Source organism: Macrobrachium rosenbergii, chromosome 15 (assembly GCF_040412425.1).
Source record: "Macrobrachium rosenbergii isolate ZJJX-2024 chromosome 15, ASM4041242v1, whole genome shotgun sequence".
Lineage (NCBI taxonomy): Eukaryota > Metazoa > Arthropoda > Malacostraca > Decapoda > Palaemonidae > Macrobrachium > Macrobrachium rosenbergii.
This window is the reverse complement of record NC_089755.1, coordinates 26,670,177-26,693,563: the sequence shown is the minus strand read 5'-3', so window position 1 is coordinate 26,693,563 and position 23,387 is coordinate 26,670,177. Positions and strand designations below refer to the sequence as shown.

Genomic DNA, 23,387 nt, shown 5'->3' with positions numbered 1-23,387 from the left:
GTGTTGCATAACCAACTTTGAACTTTGTTCCTTATACTCCAGTAACTATAATAATGATGATAGTTGTAGAATGTAAAGTGTATGATTGGGTAATACACGTTCTGTCTGTACACACACACACACACACACACATATATATGTATGTATATATAATTTATATATATGTGTATTCACAAATATTAAGCCAAAAATACGGTTTAATATCGAATTAACTATACCTCGGTAATAACTTACACCCAAGGGGAATTATAATTGCTAAGTACTTCTGCACCTTCAAGGATTCGAACCATGGCCTGGTTTGGAAATAACGATAGTGACCGACCACCTGACATCACTCTATACATACCTGTATATATACGTATATATTTACACACATATATATATATATATTTATATATATATATATATGTTTATATTTATCTCTACTCTTCTATCTAGGGCATACAACTTCTTTTCGATTATTTATCTCGTGCACCTCCGTTAATCATAGAATAAAAATGTTAGTTAGGTAGCAGAGACTTCCTCAGGTAGGCAACTACCTTCCTCTTGATTATCTGTCTTGTGTTTTCTCTTGTCTTCTGCTCCAAAACCCTTAAACGGAAACCTTAGAAAAGTCGAATATCTTCGAACTAGGATTTGACCAAGCTCTCGTGTCGTCTGCTGGTTTATATTTTATCACCATCATTCTCTCATTGCATAACTTCATCCTTAATGGCAGTGATATGTATCTCTACTTACCTCTGTCTGTCTGTCGTTTCTGTCAAGAAATCAATTGGCGGTGTGGACGACACACTTCACTGGGGCGTATTCTTCCCCGGCTCTCTTAAATAGCAAAAATTAAGAGACCGTAGCTTGTGTTTGCTCTCTATAAGCTTAAATACAAGTCGGAGCTCGATTGGACACACTTTTTTCCCCAAATTTCTCGGCGATATTTTGCTGACACTGACGGTTAGATCACACCATTGACCGTGCTTGGCAAGGCGTCCAGGCCCCCAGTAACACTGTAAAGCTGGAAAATTGTATGGTCCGCCCCCTCAAGATCACTTTTATGGATTTGTAGGTTAGACACAGTTATCAGGGTGACAGTAATAAGGGAAATGAAATCAAAGGCGATAGGGGAGTGGTGCGCAATCCCACAAACACTTGGTATTCACTACCACTGAAAGGGCGTCTGTTACTCGCTGGACTATCTGAAAATCCGTTGCATTATCTCTCGGTCCACATCCGTTTATTCTCGGATCTCCAGCCTTGTCGCTTGCGCACCTTCTCTCTGTAACTCCGTTACGTTACTCAGTTTTGGAATTTTTGTTGCCCTGAAATGTCTACAGCGTAGAATAAAGAAATGGTGTGACCGTCGCTGGCAACTCGGACGGGCGTGTATTGATCTTCAGTTGTTTAAACGGGGTTGCCAATCCTTCCCGCGCGAAAGTTCGCTCCAAGACGAAATTGTTTCGTTTAGCCATCGATTTATATACGAGAGCTAATTTAATTAGTAAACTCTTTCTTCAAACATAGTTGTCAGCCAAGTATTATTTTTGTAATAGTAAAAGTAGTTGTTTTACTGTATTGTTTTGAATAATACTTGATACTGAAAGTTTACGTAAAAATAAAATAGGATTTTGAAAAGAAGTATAATGTTTCGTGCTATTGTAATGTGACAGAGACCAGTGCAAAACAGTTTATATTTTTAGTTCAGATGTGCTTGGTATTGGGAAAATGGAAATATTTGATAATGCACCAGGTAGAACTAATTTTCATTTTCCCCCTCCGGAGTTAACGGCTTGGAAAGTAAAATTAACGTGAGACTTTTAGTAATTTCCTTATTTCTGTTAAGAACGATTAAACAGTTTTTCGCGTTTTTGATATTTAAGTACCTGTTTCTCTTATGATCCACGCTTTGGAAATATGGTAACATTTATGTCCCGGAGAAATGTGAAACTCTAATATGGTGGTCACATGACTTGGTTATTTATCGTAGTATCCTGTAAGATAAACAAGCGGTTTAGTTGCTTCAGCGACTTTAGTAGACTGACCATGATAAAAAAAAAAACAGAAACTTTGTTTCGTTAACCTATTATATAGCGAGTGTGTATTATGTTCTTTTACCCTCATTAAAGTGTTTGATTTCTCGCTTTCACAAATACCGTGAACCCCAGTCTCGTTATTATGATTATTAGCATGGCCGCCGCATGGCGGGATCCGCTGGTAACCTTTATTACTAATCTTAGTTCTACTGTTACGTGGCAAGTCTTCGTGAGAGTGCCAAACATCATTCGCTTACTGGCTGCATTGCCTTGACTTAATTTTGTCTTAAGTTTTGTAAAGGTCCTTGCGGTCCACAAACAGCTCTTCCCATTCCTTTCAAAATTCTTACATAGCTATTTCATAGGAAGAACTTTTGATAATGATAGCCTTTTTTTTCTAGTGTGAACACAGACTATCTGTCCATTAGTCTTAATATCTTAATATGTCAGTCAGTATGTCCATCAGTCTTAATATGTCAATCAGTATGTCAAATTACACATTCCCGAATGTCCTGTGTAATGTTATTCCCCATAATTCTTTCTCTTTTGCAAGGAAACATTACACACACACACAAATTTATATATAATTATATATATATATATATATATATATATATATATATATATATATATATATATATATATATACAGTATATATATATTGTGTGTGTGTGCATGGGTGTATGTATTTTTTATATAATATTTTCCCCTTCATAAGGTTGTTGCAGCTATATTGGTATAAGATTGCTTAAATTTTTCTGCTCAGGCTACGGCTCACCACAGACGACTGCCTACTAAGTACGTAATCACTGCGCATGTCCCAAGAGGTCTAATTGATATTAACGGTTCGTGCTTAAAACGCTTCTCTCTATTCGGGGAATGAGATTGTATTTAAGGAAGTGTGCTCGAATGTGGCACCATTTGTGTATTACAACATGAGGTGGGTCGTCTGTGCTGTCTGCACTTGGTGTAAAGGAACAGCAGGATCACGGCTGTTGTTGTTGTCGCCGTGTTGAAATTGGTCTTTGTAAATTGCCTGTGATATTGTACCTTTCATACCGGGCTATCGACTTGGATGCGGGTGGTGGGTCAAGTTTTCATCCATTGGAAAAATAGCTTAATCGTGCTTCAATCTGTAACCCATACAAGCGTTAAATGGTGAAGAGGTTTACTGTTCAATTCATATACAAGAATGGGATGGATAGCTTGCAGTCTCTTGGTCACAAGGTGTGAAACACACACACACACACACACACACACACACACACACACACACACACACACACACACACACACACACACACATTGTAAATAACATCCTCCTTTCACCTTTTGATGGGGCGGCTGTAGATTCTGTCAACTTTCTGGTTCTCAGTAAATACAGTATTTAGGGATGAAGTTGCTAGCCCTATGCCCTTCTCCACATGGCTATACGGTCCCCTCACTTTTTGTCTTGATTCACTTTAATAGGTTTTACTTGATTTCGTTTATTTTTGTAATTTAAAATGTACGTTTTCCTCAGATGTATTTAGAAACGCGAAAGAACATCTGTCGAAAGCATCTTCAGCGGCTGCCATCAGAATAAACGATCAAGTGAGTTGTGATAGCAGGTAGGCGTGCCATTTACTTGTCACTAATAGTTAATTGGCTTACCCTTGAGCCTGACCCCTCCCCACCGTAGCCCCGTGACACCGCAAGCCCTGTCTGATTTTGATAATCATCAGTCATTTGAGGTTTCATTAAAAAGGGTTCATTTAATTGAGTGATGTCATGCGGGAGAAACCTATTTTGGTTCTTTTTTTTTTATTCTCCACCGGTCGATTTGGATGCGATTGTCAGTGATTTTCATGGGGCTGTTTTTGAGGATTTTGTTCAAGCGTTCTTTTCCATGCTGATGAAGCGAAGTAAATCTCTCTGTCATCGGGAAGGGACGAAAGAAGTGCAGCGTAAAAAGGTGAAGCTTACGGTGTTCAGTCTTTCCCTTTCATAGGCGACGGCAGACGTTCCTGTCTCTTGGAAAGAGACAGCTTCCGTGGTTCAGGGAGCGTGAAAGGGAAAGCAAAAATGAATGATAGCCAGATTTCTCTTCGTACGTGGCGTCAACCTTTCCTTTAAATCACTGCACCCACGAGAAATTCCTCTTTATATTCAGTTGGAAATATGGCACGACTCTAACCTAGCATTAGGTTTTGCCTAAGTTTGTAGGAATGCTAATCCCAGGAAAGCGTATTAGCATACTGCTGGAGAAAATCTTTTCTTATTTCACAAGTTGTAGGTCTCTCTCTCTCTCTTCTCTCTCTCTCTCTCTCTCTCTCTCTCTCTCTCTCTCTCTCTCTCTCTCTTTTGCCCCAGCCAGCCTTGTTGAATATAAGTCGAAGTGGTAACTCTCTTTCTCTGTTTTGGCTGGAAGGCTTAGAAGTACGTACGTGTGTGTGTGTGTGTGTGCGTCTCTTGTTTCCCATAAATTATAATTAAGAATAGACATATTTAGGCCTGTGCATTAGCGTTAGCAGTGTGTGATGCGCCGCCGAATGTGTAGTGACAGTTTACGAACAGCAGCTGCTGCAAATGACATGTCTGTAGTTTTTGTCTTTAGATGTCTGTAATTTTTGTCTTTAGTATTCTCTCTCTCTCTCTCTCTCTCTCTCTCTCTCTCTCTCTCTCTCTCTCTCTCTCTCGTTTGTTATTTATTCGTGTTGGTTACAAGAAAAATTTTCAACATGGCATAGGGACAACAGGGCTTTAATTCCCTCCCCCAGACCCATGTAAATACAACGGGAGCACGTGACTGGTTATTTTACGGCTACCTGGCGGTGAAGACAGAAATTCCTTGAAAGTTTGTAATATTTTTTAAATAAAACTCTCTATTAGATACCATCCTATTTAAATGAGTTCCTGTTAAAATATATATATATATATATATATATATATATATATATATATATATATATATATATATATATATATATATATATATATATATATATATATATATATATACAGGTGAACCAAAAGTACGTGGACAGTAGATAATAACATTTATTTTTTAGATTACATTCTAACGAGGCAGAGTCACTGTGTATTCTGATTTACTGACACAAAATCTCTGACAGGTCAAGAACTTTGCGAGCGTAAAAGTAGCATTTGACATTAGAGAAAAACAGAGGGATACCTATTTACAGTTAGATGTGTTTTCTCACACCTGAAGAATGGTTAACAATCCAATATACAGGTTAGGAAGAAATTTCAAATACAAATGGTTGGAAAGCTTGCAGTGCCTGACAGACATTAGTAATTACAGTTTTTACAATGACAAAGTAGTTCCTGAAAAATGTGTAAAAGATTGCTTGAATCAGGAGCGTTGGATCTGTGTTTCTGGAGAGTAGTCGGTGCATCACGTAGATTTCTGTTTTGAAGCAAGGATGCCCTGAGGGTCCTGGCAACTGATCAGGACCTCACAGTACTCCCCCCCCCCCAACCAAAGTAAGCCTAGGGGAGTGTGTCGCAGTCTGGGATGTAGGCTGGTTTTAACCTGTCGGTGGAGACCCAGGATCCTCCCGTCCATCGTCATCTGATGCGCTTTCCCTCTTTGTTGCAGTATTGGTGTGGTCTCAAGTAGGCAGGAGAGAGGGGGACTTGTTTGCGTCTATCCTTATGAATGCATACTATGCTCTTTTAAGGTCTTCGGGGACGTATTCTTTTCATACTATGTCGTAAGTTGTCTCGCTGGCATGATATTTTCCAATGCTCTAGGGACATCTGGAAGAGTCATGGGCTCTGTTGGGTTTTGAAAAGCGTCTGCCGGAATTGCCAGTGCTTGCATGTAGATAGCTTCTGCCGGTGATGTGTTGAATGCTGCATGCGGGACTGTTCTTAGTCCCAGTAAAACCCACGGTAGTTAATTTCCCCAACTCCCGCCTTGACATCTACCTGTGAGTGCTGACTTGAAGGAGCGGCTGCACCGCTCACTTCTGGGTTGTATGCTGTTGTGTGAATGAGTTTTGTCCTGAGGCTGACAGCAAGGGAGCTCCATAAGGTGGAGGTGAAGTTGGCTTCTCTGTTGCTTATGTATTGCGGTACTCAATGCCTGCTGACCCAGCCTATTAGTGCTTTCACACAACTCTCTGCTGTCTGCTGTCTTACTGGTATTGATTGCTTCTGGCCATCTGGTGTTTCTGTTGATTGTGAAGAGATACCTGCACCCCTCAGAGGGGGGCAGAGGTCCCATGATGTTGGCATGGATGTGGGCCAGTCATCGCGATGTTATCTGGAACTCTCCTATCCCTGTCTCTGTGTGCCTCATTATTTTTGATGTTTGGCTTGGGAGGCATTCTCTTGCCCACTTTTTGTTGTCCGCCTTCATTCCCCACCAGATTTACCGCTCTGACAAGGTTCAGGTGGTGGATCTGCCTGATGGGTGGGAAAGGTTTTGGGCGAGGTTGAAGGCTTTCTATCTCAACCCTAACGGCAGGTACGGGTGAGGGTGTCTGGCACTTGTCTCACAGGCAATGGTCATCTCTCTGTTGTTGATGGATAGGTCACTCCACGCAAGGGCGGAGTTCTCCTGCTGAAGTCGCTGTAGGTCCACATCATCCTTCTGTGCCAGTGCTATTTTGGGATATGGTATCCCAATCTGGACGGTGTTGATGGAGTTTCAGGAAAGGGCGTCTGCCACGTTGTTGGAAGAGCCCTTTATCTACGATAGGTGACGCTGCTGTCTTGCTGACTGCCCGTCTCCACTTTTGATGAAGGCGTGTACCAATGGTTGGTGGTCCATCTGCTGCACCACGAATTGTCATCCTTCTAGCATGTGTCAGAAGTGGCAGATGGCTCTGTGGACTGCCAGTAACTCTTGGTTGAACGTGGAGTACTTTTGTTCTGCTGGTGGTAACTTATTGCTGAAGAATGCCAATGGGCGACGACCATCGTCTGTGTCTTGTTCGAGTACCACACCCATTGCTATGCTACTCATGTCCATCGTTAGGGTGAGGGACCTAAGGGGTAAAGGAAAGGTAAGTGTGGCAGCAGAGGTGATTGCTTTTTTGGTTAGCATGAAGACTTTATCTTGTTTTCCTTACCAATATAATTTTATAGGTTTTCCTTTTAAGTATTCATATATTGGGGCCATTATTTCAGCAAGGTTGGGAATGAAATGGTGGTAATAATTAATCATTCCCGTGAATTGTTGGACTGCTTTGATTGTTGTTGGCTTTGGGAAGTTGGTTATTGCTTGGACCTTCATCGGGAGGGGTTTGTCACGTTCAGGGCTTATTTGGTGGTCCGGAATTCCACCACTGATTTTGCCCATTCTCATTTGTCTTTTCGGACTATAGGCCTAAGTCCGTTTTCTTTAATTATTTGCAGGACCCACCTGATGTCTCTCATGTTTTGTTTGATGTTGGGGATGGATATCAGTATGTCATTTACGTAGACGACGCAGAAGGTAGGTTGCCCAGGATTTCATCCATCAGACGTTGGAAGGTTGCATGTGAGCCAAAGCAGCTGTAGCTGAAGGTGTACATGCCAAAGGGGGTGATAATGACCGTTTTTTCTATGCCTTCCTTTGCGATGGGGACTTGGAAGTATCCCCTCAACAGGTTGATCTTTGTGAATATTTTGCCACCCTCCATCTGGTTAGTTATGTCGGCAATGTTTCGGTAGTGGGTACTTGTCAGGTACTTTCATGGTGTTGAGTCTCCGGTAGTCGCTGCAGGGTTGCTATGTGCCGTCAGGTTTTGGTACCATGTGTAGGGGAGATGCCGAGGGCCTGGAGGCTTTTTGGCATATTCCTGCTTTTTCCATGTTCGGGAAAGCTTGTTTGGCATGGGCGAGTTTTTATGGGGCCAAGTCTGAAACGGGCATGCACTGGGGGACCTTTGGTGACCATGTGGTGCTGGACATGGTACTTTGTGGGTTTGGTTAGGTCGTGCTGCAGGTCATCCTTAAATAGCTTACCTCTGGGAACTCCTGTAGGAGGCGACTTATCTCTGGTGCTGGAGTCGGAGTGAGTGGGGCTATGGGGACGGGTTGTGTGACTGATCAGCTGTTGTTTTGCTATGTCCACCAGCATGTTGTTGGCCTTTGGAAAGTCTGCTCTTAAAAGTGCTATTGTCATGTCTGCTGTGATAAATGCCCAGTTTTACTGCTTCCTGCTGAACAACAAATTCATGGGCTGTTTCCCGTATATTTTCAGCGGGGCTCTGCGGGCAGTGGACACCTGTAGGATGCTGGGGGTTGGATTGGGGTGTTCATGCGGGCTGGCTGGCACAGTTTACGGAATTTGATCTTGTGTCTACGATGAAAAAAAATGCAGTGTCTTTTTGCCTGTACCTGGAAGAAAGACAGCGGAAAGCAGGAGCGTGTTCTCTTACGCGGCAACTGGTCTGCCCACCACTGACGTTTAATTTGTTGGGTCTCTGCTGCAACCCCTTTGCATATTTTTTGACATGCAACACTCATTTTCTCATTTAAGGGTTTCACTCCTGAGCCTCCAGTGGTGGAAAGAAGTGCCCTTGGGACGTTCTTCTGTTTTGGTCTTGTACTTGTGTTTCTTTTACCACCTGGAGCTCCAGTAGCGGTGTATGGGGGCGACAGGGCCAGCTGGATCGCTGTCCATCTCTTTGTCAGTCTGGTGCTGTGTCTGTGATGCGGCTGCTGCTACGGGTGATTGTGTAGGCTCTGTCGACATGTGGGCCAGGTGGACGGCGTCGACTGTCTTCAGGAAATGGTCGAGGTCCATGGTTGATGCATTGAGGATGGCTGCAAATGTTTGGCAGATAATTTTGTGAGTAGGACCTCTCTCACAAGGTCCAACATAGTTTCTGGATGGCCGTCTGTGGCGGGGATCGTAACTGGCCGCCGTAGTTACCTGTAGACGTGCTACGGTCGCTGGTCTCCTATTGCTGCCCCTATGTTATTTAGGAATTTCTCAGCTTTGAGGGCGGGGGGCATGCTGAAGGACGACCTTAGTCTTTCAGCACTTCGTAGGTGATGGTGGTCTGTTGATTGGCGAGTCATTCTGCAATCTGCTTGAAGATGTCATCTGGCAGGAACTCTAGGATGGTGTTGGCTTTGCAGGATGAAGAGGAAATCTCCTTAGACCTGAAGATGGTCTCCACTCTGAACAACCAGGCCTCAGGGTTGTAGGTTGTGAAGGTGGTAGGCGGATGCTTGCTGCTGCAGTGTTGTTGTTGGTTGAGCTGGTGCTGCCGGTGTTGGCGGCGTCGGTCATCTTCGGGGGTCACCAGTATAACGAGGCAGCGAGTAAGAGACAGAGTGGTCCTTGTCCCAACAATGCCTAGCTCACAGGGGAGTGCTATAGCTAGGCATTGTTGGGAAAAGGACCATAGGATGGATTTTAAAAACAGTAGGCTTATATACAAAAGCAATAACATCAGTCATAGGAGGGTAGTGGAAGGGGCACTCACCAGAGAGATTAAAGTGATAGAAGGAAAAAAGGATTTACCTCAGAAGATCCCATAAGCTGATCTTTAATATTAAAAGAAGCTACGATCGACCCTTCTGACCTGGAGGTTAGGTCTCCTGCCCAACAGACGGATGGTGATTACTCCCTTACCACAAGGGTTAATACAACTGATCATCAGATCAGGATATCAGACCAACAGGAGGAGATTAATAACTCTCAAGAGAACGGAAACCAGGACAGCCATCATATAAATGACAGCACAGGGAGAAGAAGTTCCAGAAGATTGCTGGGCCTTGAACCAGCCTGACTACCTCATCTCTTGAAAAAGGGTCACAGTTAGGACCTGAAAGTACTCGAGATTAAAAGTAATATGTAAATATCAAGTAAACAAGTTATACACAGGACTCTTGTGGGTTTCTCTTTCCATAAGCAGTTATATTAACTAACACAATTAAATTTTTATAAACAATTATTACATTTACAATTAAATTTTATTGTATACAATGATACAATAGGAAGGCACTGAAAATGTTTGTCATATATATATATATATATATATATATATATATATATATATATATATATATATATATATATATATATATATATATATATATATATATACACACACACACACATACACATATTTTCAGTGCTTTTGTATTGTATCATTGTATACAAAAAAATGTAATTGTAAATGTAATAATTGTTTAGAAAAAATTTAATTGTTTTACAATGATACAATACATTATATATATATATATATATATATATATATATATATATATATATATATATATATATATATATATATATATATATATGAAACTTTTATCACGTCACCATGATTTATATACAATTTTAAGCTAAAAATGTCATTGAATATCCAATTCCCGCTACTTTGGGAATATTCCCAAATGGGAAATATAAGTAATAAATGGATTGGTACCGAAGTGTCTCGAACACTTGACACAGTACCCTCCAACAACTCTAGTCGACGTGTGTGTATATACATATATATATATATATATATATATATATATATATATATATATATATATATATATATATATATATATATATATATAAAATAAACATCGTACTAGTATAACCCTAACACAAGCCCTATTCCATCTACTGTCCACCTGCTTTTGGTTCACCGTTCACTATATATATATATATATATATATATATATATATATATATATATATATATATATATATATATATTATGTATGTATGTATGTGTGTGTGTGTGTGTGTATGTGTGTGTGTATGTGTAGTATGTATGTATGTATGTGTGTGTGTGTGTGTGTGTGTGTGTGTGTACACATTTTGAACGCTGCGAAATTTCACCCTTTTTGTTTTGTTACATAAATTATATGATGGCAATAATCATTTATTGGGAAGAATAGTCTTATCCCCGCCCTTCAGATATATCGGCTTTAGTTGTGAGTTGTCACAAAGTAAAACACTTTTTTGTTCCTTTATGAAATTATATCTATGCCGTTGCCAGGCTGAATGACAGCGGGGCACTGGGTTAAAATGAAGGATGAAAAAAACATGAAGTACTGTATATTCGAAGAGAAAGGACCTACTTTCTCTTAAGTACACTAGATCGCGTGTATGTGCACACCATAACGTTGTACAGTCATGAAAGTTTTCGGAAGCCAAAGTGAACATTTTGGGGAATAATTATGTAAGCAGCAACATTCCACAACCTTAGGTTGAATTCCTGTGATTGAGGATACGCCCAAGTACACTGTTTCCGTTTATTACTTTTAGCTTTTGTTATGTACACTTTTACTTATAACACGTGCGTCGTTTCCTTTATTCCTCACATTGTCATAACATCTTGTGGGAAGTCGCTGAGCAAGTTTCTGGACCTTCCGATATTGCAGACGATCATACCGCAATTGAGGAGCATTTTTAAATCGATTAACGTACAGCCATCCGATCGCCCCCCGAGGTAACTTTCCAAAGTTGTGGATTTCGTAAGAAAGACAGGATGATCACATTTGACGGCTGAGATTAGCACGATGGTCATGGTGTAAGCCTTTTCCGTTTTGTGTCCCGCATTATCGCGATTTTATCTTTGTACTCGGTGGGTTGTCCGTAATGGAAAAGTGCTTGTGGAAAGCTGTTTATGACAGGCGTCATGTGTTAGTTTTGAGTTAATTTTCCGAGTGGTGGATATTTTTCGTAATTTTCAAGCGATATTTGATAAATGAACTCCTAAGGTTACGTTGGAAATGCCTGAATAACGTCTGTGTGGTATTGTGGATTTTAACAGAACAAAAGGTATCAATTTTATTTTGTTTTTCTGTTTGAAGTTTTACGTGTCAGAACTAACTTGTTTTTTGTTTTTGGGACTTTTGTGAAGGATGGCCTCGTTATGTCACACTGCAACGTATATTTAGTGAAATAGCATCCATCCACTGGGATTTTGTTGATAGAGACTAAAATTTCTGACTAGTTTCAGTGGCTCCTTTTGGATATAAAATACTGATGGATCAGAGATTTGCTGCCTTGCTATCAGTGCTTTTGGTTTTCAGTGGTATATTGTGAATACTTAGTGTAATCAGATATTTACTCTTAATTACAAAGTATTTTATAGAAAATGGGACCGTATTGTTAGTCTTGCAAGCGACATGATTAGTGGTCTTGAGCATAGGATAGTAGTAGTAGGCTACATGCAGACGATGCAGTCTTTAAGGTTGCAGTTACTCTTCTCTGCCGATGTGATGGGATTTGCGAGCCTTAATTGACGAGGAACGTACCGTATGCCCTCGCTCTGTGTAGGAATAGGTAACAAACCGATTCATAATGACTGGGAATGCTCAGTGTCACCGTTGACCTTTTTTTTCTTTCCCTTTTTTGCTGTACTTGGAAGTATGTTAACCGCTGACAAAATTATCGAAGTGATGGCGTTCTTTGTTTCCCAAGTTTAATTATGATTGAGGCCATTGTGAAAAGATATCTTGCTTTGAGGTCTTTCGTAAGCAGTATTTCAGTAGGGGACATCCGTTTCCGAATTCAGTGTCTGCCACTCAAGATTGTGCACTCTCTTGATAATGTCGTCATCCACACCCTTTTGAGGTGCCTTGATGCTGCGCTACCCAAGTCCTTGTTCAAGTTTAAATGGTATTGATAATCTCGTGAGGTTGGAGGGTGGGGAGGTGGAACCTTACTTGAAAGTGACATGCTCCATTGCCTCAATTTTTTGTTACCGCCAACGTTGTGGAACTGCCTGTTTGTTGACCACGGCCTCGAGAGCCGAGATAAAAATTGAAATGGATGTCTCTGGAAATGCTAATATTTGTCGCCATGAGAACTTCCCATCACTTTTATAAATGACAGGAATTTGCGATGAATGTAGTGCTGTATGAGATATAAGACGCAATGATAGGTAGCCTACACTTCTGGTTCCTCAGGGCTCACTCCGTGAACACAGTTGCGGATACTACGTTACCAGAGTCGGGTCCAGGACTTTGTAACTCAGAAGTAAGTATAGCTTAGTTTTACCAGACCACTGAGCTGATTAACAGCTCTCCTAGGGCTGGCCCGAAGGATTAGACTTATTTTACGTGGCTAAGAACCAATTGGTTACTTAGCAACGGGACCTACAGCTTATTGTGGAGACACTCAAGTTTTTACTTTTTGATGCTTATAAGATTTGTATTTTAATGTCATTTTACCAGTTGTTTTATCTTTAAATCTCATGCAAGGTCCAATTTACCCTTAAAAATTCTAGTGGTACTGCTTATTGTATACAAATGAAAACTAATATGTTAATATTGTACTCAGTATTTTTAATTTAAATATAAGATGCTACCACTGCACTGTGCCTTTTACAGTTACCTTTACTAAGTTCGTGCTGTCTGTAGCTTCGAACAGCCAGCTCTTCTCGGGATAATATATTTCTTGACACTTATTTTTAGTTGTTTGCAGTCTCCCATTTTTTGTTCGGACATTTTATGGCCTGTAAGGTTATGCTTTAATTTCCTTATATTCTTTAAGTCTACAGGGAAACAAATGTTCATTGTTATCGTATTCAGTTCTACAGAGATCGCAAACCTCTTTCTTGTAGCTTCCCCTGTTCGCCCTGAGGTCCAACATATTGTGCCTGGCCTTCCAGTATAAATGTCAGCACCCTTTGCTTCATGTGCTGTGTACCGCTCGTCCTTCCTCCTCCTCTGCTATAATCCCATTCCCAGAGGCGGTGATCAGCAGACGTCTGTTCGTGCATACAAACCTGTACTTCTCCTCTGTCCTTTCACAAATGAACCTGGGTTCAAGCGCTAAGCGGCTTGCGCGAGTTAGTCCCATGAGAGTCTGTATGTCCGAAGGATTTGCTTTTATTATGCTCCTGGAAAATGAATTTGAACTCTGCTTTCTTAATGACTCACTTTTATGATATTTTATTAAAAAAATTATTTTATTTCCAAGAGTGGCGGGGTGCTATCCAATAAGGTGCCCCTGCATTTGCATATTATGTTGATAGCTTGAAATTCAATTCCATATTTTTTTGCCAGTGATACGCTGTTGTAACGATACTCCCGTCATTGCGGATAACAGCTCTTCTGTGTTTCTCTTTCCTGATTCCCCGATCCCTTCCCATTTCCCAGGTATGAGACTTACTCAAGACTTTTGCCAAGCATGATGCATAATCAAGGAACGAGTTTTCGTGAGATTAGGGGTTACATTTCATTTGCGGTTAAATTGCAAAGATTGACTGACTGTTCCTTCCTTTTCTTATTTTAAAATAGCAGAATACGTTTTGTTTTCATTCTATGTATTTTAAGATAGGAAAATACATTTTGTTTTCAAATTCTAGGTATTTTGAGATAGCGGAATATAGTTTGTTTTCAAGTTCTAGGTATTTTAAGATAGCAGAATCCATTTCGTTTTCAAATTCTAGGTCTTTTAAGATAGCAGAATATATATATTTTGTTTTCAAATTCTAGGTATTTTGAGATAGCAGAATCCATTTTGTTTTCATTTTCTAGGTATTTTAAGATAGCAAAATATATTTTGTTTTCAAATTCTAGGTATTTTGAGATAGTAGAATATATTTTGTTTTCAAATTCTAGGTTTTTTAAGATAGCAGAATCCATTTTTTTCAATTTCTAGGTATTTTAAGATAGCAACATATATTTTGTTTTCAAATTCTAGGTATTTTGAGATAGCAGAATATATTTTGTTTTCAAATTCTAAGTATTTTAAGATACCAGGATTAATTTTTTTCAAATTCTAGGTCTTTTAAGATAGCAGAATATATTTTGCTTTCAAATTCTAGGTATTTAAGATAGCAGAATATATTTTGTTTTCAAATTCTAGGTCTTTTAAGATAGCAGAATTGATTTTTTCAAATTATACGTATTTTAAGATAGCAGAATACATTTTGTTTTCAAATTCTAGGTATTTTAAGAGCGGAATACATTTTGTTTTGAAATTCTAGGTATTTTGAGATAGCAGAATACATTTGTTTTCAAATTCTAGGCATTTTAAGATAGCAGAATACATTTTGTTGTAAAATTCTGTGTATTTCAAGATAGCAGAATATATTTTGTTTTCAAATTCTAGGTATTTTAAGATAGCAGAATACATTTTGTTTTCAAATTGTAAGTATTTTTTAAGATAGGAGAATACATTTTGTTTTTAAATTGTAAGTATTTTAAGATAACAGAATACATTTTGTTTTCATTTTCTAGGTATTGTAAGATAACAAAATATATTTTATTTTCAAATTCTAGGTATTTTGAGATAGCAGAATACATTTTGTTTTCAAATTGTAGGTATTTTAAGAGCGGAATACATTCTTTTTTCAAATTCTAGGTATTTTGAGATAGCAGAATACATTTATTTTCAAATTCTAGGTATTTTAAGATAGCAGAATACATTTTGTTGTCAAATTTTGTGTATTTTAAGATAGCAGAATATATTTTGTTTTCAAATTCTAGGTATTTTAAGATAAGAGAATACATTTTGTTTTCAGATTGTAAGTATTTTAAGATAACTGAATACATTTTGTTTTCATTTTCTAGGTATTTTAAGATAGCAAAATATATTTTGTTTTCAAATTCTAGGTATTTTGAGATAGCAGAATATATTTTGTTTCCAAATTCTAGGTATTTTGAGATATAGAATACATTTTGTTTTCAAATTCGAGATAGTAGAATACATTTTGTTTTCAAATTCTAGGTATTTTAAGATAGCAGAATACATTTTGTTTTCAAATTCCAGGTATTTTGAGATAGTAGAATACATTTTATTTTAAAAATCTAGGTATTTTAAGATAGCAGAATACATTTTGTTTTCAAATTCTAGGTATTTTAAGATAGCAGAATACATTTTGTTTTTAAATTCTAGGTATTTTGAGATAGCAGAATACATTTTGTTTTCAAATTCTAGGTATTTTAAGATAGTAGAATACATTTTGTTTCCTAATTCTAGGTATTTTAAGATAGCAGAATACATTTTATTTTCAAATTCTAGGTATTTTGAGATAGTAGAATACATTTTGTTTTCAAATTCTAGGTATTTTGTGATAGTAGAATACGTTTTGTTTTCAAATTATAGGTATTTTAAGATAGCAGAATACATTTTGTTTTTAAATTTATATATTTTAAGATAACAGAATACATTTTGTTTTCGAATTCTAGGTATTTTAAGATAGTAGAATATATTTTGTTTTCAAATTCTAGGTATTTTGAGATAGCAGAATACATTTTGTTTTCAAATTCTAGGTATTTGAAGATAGGTATTTTAAATACTGATTTTAAGATAGCAGAATACATTTTGTTTTCAAAGTCTAGGTATTTTGAGATAGTAAAATACATTTTGTTTTCAAATTTTAGGTATTTTAAGATATAGCAGAATACATTTTGTTTTCAAATTCTAGGTATTTTAAGATAGCTGAATACATTTTGTTTTCAAATTCTAGTTATTTTGAGATAGTAGAATACATTTTGTTTTCAAATTCTAGGTCTTTTAAGATAGTAGCATTTATTATGCTTTCAAATTCTAGGTATTTTAAGATAGCAGAATCCATTTTGTTTTCAAATTCTAGGTATTTTAAGATTGCAGAATACATTTTTTTTCAAATTCTAGGTATTTTAAGATAGCAGAATACATTTTTGTTTTCAAATTCTAGGTATTTTGAGATAGAATACATTTTGTTTTCAAATTCTAGGCATTTCAAGATAGCAGAATACATTTTTGCTGCTGGTAGGATAGTAATGCTCACAGTTGTTTGAGTGAAGTCTTTTTGCTTAAATTCTTGTCCTAAACATTCATATCTAAAACTTGTCCAAGAAAGGTCTGTCTAAATTATACGTTGATGAAATGTCCGCACTTTGTCTTTGGTGGAGGAAATTTTGGCTAAAATAACTGACACAGAAGACTCCATCGATTTCACTATGGAAAACAATTAAGTTTTAAAACTTGTATCTTCAAGACCTAATATTCAGAACAGATATTCGTAGAAAAGCACTCTTTCAAACAACTATCTGCATTCTTTTCTAAAATCTAAATTCAAAACGGGTGTTGTGTTAGTGTGATTCTAAAGGGCTTTGAGGTATTATGAACCCAACCTGTAGATAATGAAATTAGTTTTGCTTTTGAAGACTGCAAAACTTTGTTGTCGAGAATTCTCTTAAGTAATGAACAACAGACAGCTAGTAATAAAGAACAGGAGTAGATAATGAAGTCGACTTATGTCTCTTGCTCACTTAATGTTCACTTATGTCTTTTGCTGAAGGTTAAATAATGTCTGCTATAACTGTGCTTGGCCGTAATGACACCCTTATGAGAAAGTGTTGTGCAGATACAATAGAAGCTTCTCTTGCTAATGAAAGTTCTGAAGGAACATTGTCTTTAGAACTACAATGAGCTCATATTGGGGGAAACGAAGGGGTTTGAAAAGTAGAGAGTAATAATAATATACTTTATTTCGAATATGAATTTATACAATAATTTACAAATAAGAAAAGGGGAACAAAAAGGGCTATTACTCATAATGATGAGGGGAGTGTAGTTATGGCACGCTATCGACAGGAAAATCATCGATTGCCTAACTGATATACAAATGTAGGAAGACGAAAATGAGGAGATTAGAACACTGGATGGTGCATGTACATTATTCTCACAATTTTTGGCCATAAATTTCATTCTAAATTAGAATCCGTAAATAAAAATGGTATCCGTAAGAAAAGATTGAATTGTCATGTCCTTTAAGGGACTGACTTCTGTGGGTCTGCCCTTGCAAGTCGACTAACCCCGGTCTAGTTTCACTTAATGCCTCTGTGAAAACCGGAAATGAGAGCATTAGCTATTGTATAGGAATTACCAAAAGTCTCCATACGCAGTTACTTGCCACAGCTGAGTATATTTGAAAATTTTGAAGATATGACAGGAATATAAAGGATGTCTATTTTTAATGAGTTTTATGTTATTATTGTTAAAAATATTTATGCCCAAGAGTTAAAAATGGTAAGGAGAGACTTTCAGATGCTACTCCGTGTCCCTCATCAGGTATTACGGAGTAGTATCTGAAAGTCTCTCCTTATCATTTTTAACTCTGTGCATAAATACTTCTAACACTACTGTGGCTTTTAATTCTCGATGTTATAGCCTCGTTACAGGGGTTCCTTGGTTTATTATTATTATTATTATTATTATTATTATTATTATTATTATTATTATTATTATTATTTGGACTAAGTTAAGTATAGCTTAGTTTAACCCGACCACTGAGCTGATTAGCAGCTCTCCTAGGGCTGGCTCGAAGGATTAGACTTATTTCACGTGCTAAGAAGAAAACTTCCTTGTAAGAAACCCTAGTTATAATCATTTTAAAATGTTCCAAAACATTCCAAAAGTAAACAAAGGCAGCATCTAGAAAAAGATTCATCAGACTGTCAAGAATAAAATGGTATAAAACACCCAAAAGGCTCTAAAGTTTAACTTGAGATGGAGTTGATAGAATTCTCGTAAAGAAAAGCGACTAGTGTGTGAAATGCCAATACGATAACAAATATATTTTAAAGGACGTATGTTTTAGTTTGTTTATATTTGATTTACTGTGTTTACAATAAGAATGGTAAAATTGATTAATTAACATCAATTTCATTGGTTGACTGGATTGAGGCGTTTAGCCTCTCGTTGAGAAAGTTTGAGGCTTTACGGTTGGCCAGTATCACATCTGTATCCGGGATGCATCGTGTTCTTCGTTTCGCTAGTGCGTAGTTGATCATGTATCCGCACATCCGTAGTTGATCTTGATCATGTGTCTGCACATTAGTTGATCATGTGACCGCACATCAGTAGTTGATCTTGATCGTGTCTGCACATCAGTAGTTGATCTTGATCATGTGACCGCACATCCGTAGTTGATCATGTGTCCGAGGTAATTGAGGGTCTATTCCAAATTTACTTTGACGTGAACTGAGGTTCCTCGTTCCGAGCCAGAGTACTAGACATTGAAAAGGGTTTTGTTCTTTGGTGTGACTTGACTGGAATTGCATAGTTGGACAGGTGTATGCATCCGTCTGCATTTATATTTACGTCAGTTTAATGGTTAAGAGAGAACTAACCTTTGGCACATGCTGGATAATTGTATGAAGCATTGGTTAGAACTACCAATAAGCCGTTGACTCAATATTCAACATGTTTGTGAAGTGTGTGCGGTGATATGCCGACCTGTGTTTATGACATTTTTTATTCTTTCATTCCTTTTACTGTACCTCCGTTCATATTCGCTTTCTTCCATCTGACTTTCCACCCTCTCTAACAATTGTTTTCTAGTGCAACTGCGAGGTTTTCCTCTTGTTACACCTTTCAAACCTTCATACTCTCAATTTCCCTTTCAGCGCTGAATGACCTCATAGGTCCAAGCGCTTGGCCATTCGCCTAAATTTTGTATTCTATTCTGTGACATGTTTTACTGTAGTGTAAACGGACCTTTAGACGCATTTGGCTCTTCATTTCTTAGAAAACTGACATTGGCATGTGTGGCATAAGTCAGAATCCAGCAAGACAGGGAAAATGCGTCAGTGGGCATCATGGCGACAAACCGCATAAAGGCTAAATCCTTCTGGAAACTGAAAGGTGCTGATAATTCGGTATTCTGTTCGCAAACGGTATGAAGGACGTATGAGACAGGTTATCACTCCAGTCTCCTTTCCTATTCATTACCAGGAAGATGACTTTGTCATTCAATTGAACCAGTATGATACTTGTACCATGCCTAGAAATCTTAAAAGAAATTTGCAAATTTTTATAGAACGTCACAAGTTATTTAAAAAACTAATGAAGTTTTTAAGAATCCATTTGTAATTTTTCAAAGAATATTGTAAATTCTGTAAGAACTTAATTTATTTTGAAAGAATTTCCTTATTTTTAACGAACTTTTTAGATATCTATAGAATTTTGCAAGTGTATGAAGAACTTTAAATTTGAAAGAACGTGACAAAATTCTATTTTTTGCAGATGTCAGATTTCCCAGCATCCCACACCACGACAACTGCAGCACCTGCTCCAGAAGCCCACAATGAGAGGAAAATTTACGTCAACACCGGCTACTTGAGATCAGACGAGGGGAAGCTAAAATGTGCTCATTTGGTAAGTTCTTTGTTGGTCCCCAAAATGTTGCAAAATGAGTTTTGTGAAGATTTCTAAGTTCTGAGGGTTTAAAACGAATACAAATGTATTCCGTGTAGTCGTTCTTGGTATTTTGTCCCGGCGTTGACAAAAAATGTCCAGGTTGCATTTTAGTGAAAGCTATGAAGAAATTTTCAAAAATTTTCAAAAACTAGTTTTTTAAGAAATCAAAATTGGACTGGTCCATTATTTGTTTTGTATTGTGTAGACAGCTTCTAAATTAACGTTATAATCATTGGGAATGCTGTACAGGATTGGAATTTTTATACAGTATATCAAAAGAAACTGGAGTCACTATTCATCATTTCGGAACAGTTGAGCACCAGAGATACTTTTGGAGAGGTTGGACTGGCAAAAGTATAGGATACTAGGAATTTAGGGACATAAAGGTGAGCGTGTTGAATCGTTCCTTTAATTTTCATAGCAGTTTAACCATACCATTGATCCATCCATTGCCACGTAGCTGATAGGAAGAAGAGCAGAGGATATGGAGGTGTTCAAATACCCGTCATGATAATTTCAGTTACAGGTTAAGCCATTTACTTTAGTGCTTTAGGACCTGTTTTATTTGGGATCTCCTTTTAAACAGAGTTGTAGCTTACACTGAGTATTAGGTTAAAATTCAGTGAAGATCCTTTTGGTTTGTTTTGCTGTTTGAATCCTCATACGGTGGTAGCATTTATAGTATGCCTCGTGTGGTGCACTGTAGAGGGTATTAAAGGATTTAGCAGTATTCCTTTGGCACTTAACAGCATTTCTTGACGTCCATTTCTTGAGTGCTCTTCCCAGATAGCTGTTCAGCTTCTGTAACATTACCTTTTTTTTTTTTTTTTTTTTTTTGCGCTGAATGACATGTTCCTAATTCCTTTAGCCCAATCTTTAGTTTTCAACTCCTGTAAATCTTTTTAGTGGCAGCCGTAGTAGAGCATAAAAATATAATAAAGTGATTTCATTACACTTTAGGGGTCATATATTAATTAGCCTTGATATGCATTTATTATATAAACTAAAGTACTTCTAAATGGGACTAGAATGTTTGTAACATTCTATGTCAAAACTTAGATTTTATTAGATTAATTTTGATTTTATGCTTTTAGTATGGCTCAAATATATGCAGTTGATAGATTCTGTACTGTGTAAGAACTTTTTGCCATACATTTTGCCCAGAGTATATACCAAGTATATTTGCCAGTTATGCAGGGAAATTAATTTTGACTATATTAAAGTGTTGTATTAATATATTTACTGTATACCATTGATAAAGAAAAATTACTATTGTAATCATCATCATCATCATCATCATCATTCAGTGTTTTTACATTATGTTTAATTTGTAGGGTTAGATGTGAATGGTTCTTTCCATTGGCTCCTGTCTTGTGCGCTTTTTGACTGAATTCCCGTTTAGTCCAGGTCTTCATCTCAGCCCTTTCACCATAATTTATGGGCCTTCTACTAGCCTTTATCCAGCTACTCGCATATATACTGCCATTCTGACTAACTGTTCCTGTTCCCCTTCTCATCACATCTCAGGTTTTTTGAGGTGTTTTGAAACATTAGTCATTTGTGGAAGTCAGTGGTATTTGGTTTTCCGCTCCTCTTCTGTGAGACATGCCACAAGTGTTGTCCAACCAGTTGCTCTGCAGTACTCAGGGGAGGGCCCACAAGTTGAAAAAATCAAGGAATGCTGCTGTTAATTTGTCTTCCACTTAAAAGTCTTCGATCTCCGGGGTGGCAACAATGTCTTGATCTTTGGTTGTAATGGAGTGCCAATCATCGGACATTGTTGTCTACTGTCCCTGGGTGATTTGTTTATTGGCCTGCTGTCAGTCATGCTTCCTCTACACTGACCCATTACCAGTCTTGCTTGATTTGTGCCTGCCTTACCTGCTAATAAGCTTGTCCCCTACTCAGCTTTTACCTTACCCATGGACTGTCTTACCTGTTCAAGTCAGTTATGTCAGTAACCCGTCCAGTGGTACTCCCACTCTGAAAGTAGCCCAACCTGCAGGAGTGACTGTATCCAGTGAAGATTGACTGAAGGAGACTTCTCATCTGTGACTGATTTGTCACAGCCGTGGCAACGGATTTCATGTACCTCATATATGAGCCTCTGGGGACTGGCTTTAGTTGGACGTTATTTAAATATTTGGGTAGGTAAACACAAAAGGGTTAGTTTCTAATTATCTGTCAACGTCTCAGTACAGTCCTGGTTTGGGATTTTTAATTTATTTCTGGATGTCTCCTTAATCATGCTTAAGGAATGGTGGAATGTAATGTTGGCTTCATAGATAGCTTTCCCAATTATATGATCAGGGTACCTTAAAGATGGCAGCTGCTTACGGAATAGTTCAAATTCTCTTTCTTGGAATTCTGGGGAACAAATCGTTAAGCCTCTTAGGAATAAATTGCTGGCTGCGCCAATCTTGACAGAAATATCATGGTAACTAAAAAAGTTAATATACGAAAGTGCAAACGTTGGTTTTCTGTACACGGCAAATTTGTTTTCAGTTTACTGTGTCTGATTATTAAAATACCAAGAAAAGGATTTTTAGTGTTTGTTTTCCATTCGACTAGGAGTTTGATTGATGCTGGGCACTATAGCATTTAATTTTGAGAGCATTTAATTTTGAAAGAAAATGGCTAAAATTGCCCCATCTGTTATCCCAAAATATTTGACTATCACCCACATACTCATCCACAGCATGCCTTTAGGTTTTATGGCGTTTATTATTGTAGTTTCAAAATACTCCATTGACTGATACTGGACTTAAAAGGCTGTCCATTCTCCGCCAGAATTTTTGTTTGTCGAAGGACTCTCCGAACGAAAAGACGTTGTTCGATACACACAGGTCAACGGATTTCATTTTATCCAGGGGTGTGGGAAATGATCTGTGTAGGCACAAATTTTTTCCTTCAAAAACTGTAGGATATTGTTTATGGTACCTTTCTGAATAGGAAAGCTACATCCAAGCTTTAGAGTTTTATATTGTGAAAGGGTATATGGGCTGCTTTGAATTTGTGGCAGAAATCTGCAGAATGTTTAAAGTAACTAGAAAAATATGCCTAAAAATGGGGAAAGGAGGCCTGCTAACCACTTCGAAATTTTATAGTTGAAAGCTCCGACAGAGGAGATGATTGGTCTGAATGGGAACTTTTTCTTTGTGAGTCTTACGAAGGCCATAAAAGTAAGAGTTTGGATTAATTACTTTAAATTTCTCCAGTAATTCAGTTTTCATTTTGTCTTTGCCAATTACTCTTACTCTTGAAAAATTCTG

At 37.7% G+C, this 23,387-nt stretch overlaps 2 protein-coding genes across 5 annotated transcripts in view; one reads left to right on the top strand and one right to left on the bottom strand.

The window, feature by feature from the left end:
• Positions 1 to 1,349, bottom strand: part of LOC136846474 (CKLF-like MARVEL transmembrane domain-containing protein 4) — a 48,746-nt gene extending 47,397 nt beyond the window's left edge. The window contains exon 1 of the mRNA XM_067117282.1: positions 739 to 1,349. The gene's annotated coding sequence lies outside the window, so the exon portion shown is untranslated. The remainder of the gene's footprint in view (positions 1 to 738) is intronic.
• The window catches only part of LOC136846473 (plasmolipin-like), an 80,602-nt gene that overhangs the window by 28,975 nt on the left and 28,240 nt on the right, over positions 1 to 23,387 (top strand). For 2 of the 4 annotated variants that reach the window (XM_067117278.1, XM_067117280.1), the window contains exon 2: positions 19,942 to 20,073. In XM_067117278.1, the coding sequence (XP_066973379.1) occupies positions 19,942 to 20,073 (132 nt within the window). Of the gene's footprint in view, positions 1 to 11,455; positions 11,752 to 12,498; positions 12,955 to 19,941; positions 20,074 to 23,387 lie in introns of those variants that run through there. The other 2 variants (XM_067117279.1, XM_067117277.1) reach the window with 2 other exon arrangements.